The sequence below is a fragment of the Paramisgurnus dabryanus genome, chromosome 3 (genome assembly GCF_030506205.2).
Source record: "Paramisgurnus dabryanus chromosome 3, PD_genome_1.1, whole genome shotgun sequence".
Taxonomy (NCBI): domain Eukaryota; kingdom Metazoa; phylum Chordata; class Actinopteri; order Cypriniformes; family Cobitidae; genus Paramisgurnus; species Paramisgurnus dabryanus.
In genome coordinates, this window is record NC_133339.1 from 29,323,324 (window position 1) to 29,330,807 (window position 7,484).

At 32.4% G+C, this 7,484-nt stretch overlaps 1 gene segment (V, D, J or C); it reads right to left on the reverse strand.

Moving 5' to 3' along the window:
* Positions 1–2,246: 2,246 nt before the first annotated feature.
* On the reverse strand, positions 2,247–6,967 carry LOC135766894 (Ig mu chain C region membrane-bound form-like). The segment is given in 5 exon segments: positions 2,247–2,836; positions 3,037–3,345; positions 3,438–3,761; positions 4,484–4,789; positions 6,830–6,967. Coding segments are annotated over 5 exon segments (1,347 nt in total).
* Between the last annotated feature and the right edge of the window lie 517 nt (positions 6,968–7,484).

The window sequence follows — 7,484 nt, forward strand, 5'->3', positions numbered from 1 at the left end:
CTGTTAAAATAAAGATGACATTCAGTTAAATGCATGGGAAATGTACAAAATGTTTAGTAAAGAGCTTTAAAGAGATGTTACATCTATATCGTATACAAAATATTTTCCAACTGTAAAATATTGACAGTGACAATAATTATTGTTTTTAAAATTAAATTATTTACATAACAAGAGTTCTTAACATGGACAAAAGTAGAAGAGAAAGCAGGTGGAGAGAGGAGTCATGCTTCACAGAGCAGAACAAATAGCAGATGGAAGCGTTAAGTAATACACAAGCCCAGAATAAAGCTGAAATAGCCACCAAAAGCAGAACTGAAAACCATCTGCACAGGAAGACACCTGGCCATTTACATAAAACGATTCTTCTGTTATACAATGTTCCTTTGAAAAATGTAAGATGTGGGGTTTCAGTTCAGGGTTTCTGAACAAAGCCTTGCAAACCTAGTGAGATGTGTATTTTACATAAATAAGGAAAATATTTCAATATTTCAAGTCAATGGCCTGTAAATGATTGTGTGCCTAACTAAATGTTACTCTTTCAATAGCCTGTCATACATGGTTAGAGCAAAAAAAATGTCATACTGTAGGATAATCATGTGCTATTTGATTTATTAATGCAGATCTAAGTGTTACAATTGTTTGTGAATGAATTTTGTGAAATAAAAAAATACACAAATTAAATGGTTTGTTTTTTATTTAAGTAAAAATTGAAACAACACAATCACATATTTACAAGTGAAAACAACGTGTTACATAGTCTTGTTATCCTGAAAATCAGAGGAACTGATTCATCCATGCCTTACTTACATATTTCTTTCATTTCACCTGAAATTATAATAGGACAGCAATTAGAACAATAAAGGTATGCAATATCAATACTGAATGAAATAAAATCTGTCTATAAGATGTAAAGAATTTCTCCCTGCTTAAAAAAAAAACTAAATGATATAATGAAAATCACAGCAATCCCATCACCATGCCATTTACAGCATAATATCATGTTTACTCCAAACTTAAAAGTCCTAAACTATTTCTTTATCCTTAACACATCTTTAACTAAACTCAACACAATCAAAAGGTGTGTATACCTTAACAAAAGTAGCACCGATGCAGTAGAACAAAGTGATAAGGAACAAGAAGACAAAAGTTACAGCAGTGTTTGCAATGTTGCTGTCATCCGTGTCAACTGGGTCGTATATGGGATGCTCTATCCACCCAACCAATGCTAAAAGGACACAAAACAACACAAATTAGGGAAATCCGAGTCTTCAACAGCGGGGCTGTCTTGGGGTTTTAGGATTTCCGCAATTATATTTGGATTCTAAACAATACTTTTGTGAAATAATGAAACAATGCCTTAACTAAAACTTCAATATCAAATTAAACACACCGATGTAACACTACACACATATAGCAAATGTTTATGCAATACTTAATTTTAAATAAAAGTATAACAGGGATCCCTGTTTAAACCACAGAGGGGTCCTCAGAATTAAATAAGAGTATAGTACATCCTTTTCATCACAAGTTAAATAATAAAACCTTCTATTAACTGTAATGTTTTTAAAATGTATCCTCATTTGTTTATCCTCACATAAAATTAACAGTTGATGGGTCATGGCGACTATGAAAACTATGAACTTTGATTTAATCTTTTGAAACAGAGTTTTATCTAGCACACACCTTGAGTTTTACACATAATTCAATATAAAAAAGTTTAAAAGGTGGCCCTGACGTTATTCAAAGTTTTGAATGTATCTTGGCATGCAACTGATGAACCGAGGTACAGTAAATATTATTAAACATTTGTAAACATCACTGTATAGTTTGAGCATGTTGTGTCTGAATAATTACACTAAACAGCTTTTACAAAGAAAAACACACAGGCCAAAAAGTAGACAATCTGCACACATTATTAACATTATTTGCACTTTCTACATTTTGATATTTTGCCAGCAAGTGGTGTTTTTTATTATCTGAATTGTGTAATTGTAAAAATATTGTCTTTTTAATATTTACTTTTACATCATTCATTATTCTGTTATCTAATTTACATATAATCTTTCAGTTTAAATATAATAAATAAGAATTTAATTCATGACTCAAGTATGTTTTATTTATATGATATATGAACTTTCTAATTATTATTATTATTATTTTTTTTTTTTGACACAGTAAGCTTGGACAGACAGTGACAAAAAGACATACATTAAATACATAAGATGACATATAAACTGAACAGGCCATATGCTTAGGTTTTTTATTAACTTTTTTCTCCCAATGTGATAACAATATAAGCAACAGGCTACAAACATTAATGACACAGACACTTACAAATATGGACATGACATTTAAAAATCATTCAAAAACAGAAAATAAAAGAAAAAAATTAGGATAAACATGTAACAGGCATAACATGCAGGCAGACACAACATTTATATTATGGTCTAACCCTTGCAGCATATTGCAGGATTATTCATACTAAGATTAAATATACTGGGTTTATCCGAATCATTGGAAATAGATCTTGTCAATACTTTCAAAGTCTCATCAATGCTTTCATGGTAGACTACACAACTATACACTGTACCATCTTTCCACTTGGAAGAGTCAAGTGTGAGCTGACTATAGACACTATAGGTTTTATCGTTCAGTATTGGCGTGCTAGTGTTTTTTGCCATGTACTCAAAAACAGATTCATCATCAGCAAGCCAAGATACAAACACCTCCATGGGGTAGAAGTCCTTCACATAACATGTCAGGGTCACACTTTCACCCTCTCTCTGCTCTGGGGGTGCTAATATGTAAACAGAGGGTCTTGTGTACGGATGTGCACCTAGTAATACGAGATCACAATTAGGGTCAGAATGATGTACAAAAAGTATTTTTGTTTGCCAAGCTTAATATTCATATCAGCTTTCATGAAAGGTTACATAATTCAGCTATAATTAGAATATAAGGTGTGGAAATGATACAAAAAGGACAACACAAGAAAAATGTTAAAGAAAAAATTTGAAGAAGAAAAAAAAAACGTACCGTTTTCTCTGACATACACAATCTCTGTGGGCACTCCTGAAGATTCGTGTTCAATGATACACAAAAATTCTGTTCCATTGCTCCATTCTTCAAAACCTATAGTGGCTACACTTTCAACAGTTTTCTTATCTGCAATGTCTCCAACAGCAGAACTGATGACACGTCCGGATTCTTTCATTTTAATTTCCATTTTTTTGAACCCAATTTCTCCTGAAGCTCTGCATGTCAGAATTCCACCTTTGTTTTTCAACATGTCCTCCCAGGATGGAGCGATGAAATGAGCAGAAATACATGAATCTGTGGAAGAAACTATAGCAAACAGACAGACAATAGATTTAGAAAGAGGTACAACATAAAAGGAGACTTCTTAAAACATTCACGGTACTCAAAAGAAAGCATACCTGTGTTGCCAATTTCTTTCACTTTATTTCCAGCCTTGTGCTCGAACACGCACTTAATGTTGTGTCCAGGCTTGGTCCAACGGTCAGCTTTTAATTGCAAAATGCTTGTGGCGGTAAATAGAGTTACATTGGTTTTCTTCTTACCTAAGCATTCATCATTATTTCCTTCACTTGTCACGTCCTTATCATCATGAAACCACTTAAACGAGTGCTTTTCTGGGGAAAAGTGCTTGGCTACACAGATGAAAGTAGCTGTTCCACTGTCTAATTCCTCATTTGTAGGAGTTGTTAAGTACACAGATGCAGGCTGATCTGGCTCTGGGACTGGCAACATACAGGAGAAGGCAAAGAGGCATGAAAAGCGACAGAAACAGCATGACATGCTTTATTCAGCAAGCAAACATGTAAATGAAATTATATAGATCAGCATTATTTCACATTGACCTAATATTTGTATTTTACTGTCTTTTTAAAATCTCTTTAAAACTCTTTAGGAATAATATCTGGCTTACATAAATGTTTTATTTGGCAAAGTGAAATATAATTGACTCTCGATTAGACACATTTGTGATGTGTTGAATTGCTGCTTTATAATTTTACAACTCTTTACTTAAATATGTAGCCTCCTTGCTCATATATGTATACTTAAATAAAAGTGTAAATTCTCAAACATTCACTAACACGTGACAATTTCTTCCCAACACTCTTAAAAATAAAGATGCTATAAAGAGCTTTTCTTGCAACTGTCACAGAAGAATCATAGCCTATTGTTAAACCAAAAACCTTTAGGAAGTATTTCTTTCTTATACCTTGTTTACAGTCTGTTAAACCTTATTCCACTATAAAGAACTTTTGTGCCACAAAAAGGCTCTGTGGATGTTCTGTATAGAACCTAATACATTTATACCTTATACCTTTATTTTTAAGAGTGAACGTGAGATGAATGACAGCAACACATAACAGATAAAATAGCCTACATAAAGTGTGACTTAAAAAAGGACCCCCACCCTCGTTGTCGTGTCGTATAACAGCAGAGATTAACTTACGGGCTCGAGCGACACCTGTTTCGCTTACTCCGGCAGAATTTTCAGCTTTGCATTTGTAAGGTTTATCAGGAGTAAAGTCGCTTTTCTTCACAAGCAGATGGCTGATTTTGGTGTAACCTCCCTGGTGTCCGATTGTTGGATACTGCACAAAATCATTCACCGGATCTCCTTTAAAATCTGTCCATGTAATGGAGAGCGAGTCCGCGGGCGAGAAACCTTTTGCAATGCAGCCGACAGTCAGGAAGCCATCAGAACCGGAACCACATTCAGAAAGGCCAAAGAGAGACTGTGGTTTTGATGCCTGAGCTGTAGACACATCACATTTTTATTTGTTAAACACATTCACAACTAGTCAAGCGTACATTTTTTCACAAAATATCTCGTGATACGTATGTTATATTATTTTTTTATAAAAAGTGCATTCGCCTACTATTTAGTGTTTTTTTCTGATACAGAGTAAACTTACTTTAATTGCTTAAATTGTAAAAAGCTAAAATAATTTATACATAAACTATACATTAAATTTACATTAATGTATACATTAGTAAGAGGAAATGAATACTGCATTTCTCGCAGTTTGTAACTTTATTGTAGGCTATGAAACTATAAAATATAAATTAGCCTACACTTTGCACAACGATAAACAAATAATAACACTACTTGCACAGTTGGGTTGCTGAAAGCAGTTGGGGTCAATACATTGAAAAAAGGTAACGCTTTACCTTTAATAAGATTGTATTTGTTACAATTAGTTAATGCATAGCTAACATGAGCTTACAATAGTATAATAGTACATAACACTTGTACATTATTTTTTAATCTTTGTTCATGTTAATTGCGGCATTTACTAATACCTTTATAAAAATCAAGCGTCATAACTATTAACATTAATGAATGCACTAACATGAACTGACATTAACTAACATTAACAACAATTAATACATGCCGAAAAACGATTTTTTTACTATTTGTTCATGTTAGTTAATGCATTTAGTAATGTTTATGTTATATATTTTAAAGTGTTACCAAAAAACAAAACGCTGACTTACACAGCAAAGACCTCGAAAATAATCAAATTACAAAATTACATTTTAAATAATTTTAGGCAAACATCTTGGTAACACTTTTGTATTTGTTAATGCATTAGCTATAATGAAAAATACTTTTACAGCATTTATTAATTTCATATTATTTTCAGAATTAAGTCATACATTCACAAGTTGTAGCAGTTAACATTAGACTTAATGCACAATGCCTACCATGAACAATAATATTAACATTAACTAACACTAACAAAGATGAATAAAAACAGATTATAATAAATTGATAAATGTTCATTGTTAGTTCATGTAAGTTAATGGATTAATTAATGTTAACAAATACAATCTAAGTGTGTGTTACCAAGATCTGTTAAAATGTCCAATTACGCCAGTGTTCGGGTTCTTTTTAAACAATGTAAAACATTTATGTCGGCCTAATTAAAAAGTCATATCAACATTTTACATTACTCATAAAACAAGTTGGAATCGCTCAGCCTATTTTGAGAAGTCACTAGTCCAAATTTAAAAGGCCAATTTTTAAAGACATGTTTAACAGTGAAACAACGTATCATGAAAAGCTTATACACTCTAAAAATATTGGGTTATTTAAACACATAATGGACAACATTTTTAGAGTGTATTTTTCAATCAGCTCAAAGATTCAGAATATAACATATGATATAGTGCATTTAATCATAAACGCACCACATTCTTAAGCATTAAATTTTGCTTTTCTGTTTTTTTCTAGAATAGTAGTTTGCTGTATTTTTGCCAATCAAGTAATAATCGCAAATAATGAATATGCATATAAAAATAATTTGCCGTATTATATTAAACTTGTAATGTTTCCATTTTTTTCGCAAAACGGCCATACTATTAAAAACTTTTGAAACGAAGTTTGCAATATAATAAACATAAGATAAATCGCAGACAACAGAAATATAAAAACTACTTCAAGCACTATTCTTCAAGCACGTATTAGGCCTATATATATTTTTAATTTCAAAAAACATAAAACCTACTGTTTGTTACGGTGACTTTCGTGCCGCTTCCCCAGTAGTCGAAAGCCCAGTTACACAGTATGCATTTATAATATTTTACGCGGCACAAAATTGCACCGAGTGTAATGCGTAGAATGAGCTGTAACTAGTTAGAGAAGCAAACTTGAAATGACTGATCCGGACTATTGTCTTATCTCTAAAGTCACCCGAACACATTTCATTTTTTAGCAAAGTGATTTTTGGATAATTTACGAAATAAATTAGAATGTAAATCAAAACACCCATTCCGTAAAAAAATGTCTTACCTGACGATACAGTGACCATGGTTCCTTTTCCCCAGTAGTCAAAAGCATTGTCACACTGACAGTATTAACCCAATATAGTGTACAAAAACTCCCTGTCTACTCTAAAAAAAAATGTTGGGTTGTTTCAATCCATTGTTGGGTCAAATATGAACAAACTTCACTGTTGGGTTATAAATAACCCTATGCTAAATTGTTGTTACCCAACCATGTGTTGAAACAACACAACATTTGAGCTGAAATAACCCAGCATTTTTAGTGTAAACATGATTGATTACTTTGCTTACTTATTTAACCACAATCGAGCGATCAAAATGTGTTACTGTTTGTTCCCTCAGGTAAATTTAGTAATTAAACATTTCTTCGGAAATATTTGATATGATTTGTAATTAAAGTTCTTACCAGATGTCACTGTGACCGACGTTCCTTTTCCCCAGTAGTCAAAAGCATAGTCACACTGACAGTTTTAGCCCAATATAGTGTACAAAAACTCCCTGTCTACTCTAAAAAATGTTGGGTTGTTTCAGTCCATTGTTAAGTCAAATATGGACAAACTGTTGGGTTAAATAACCCTATGCTAAAATGTTGTTACGCAACCATGGGTTGAAACAACACAACGTTTGAGTTGAAAGAAACCAGCATTTTTACAGTGTGGAAA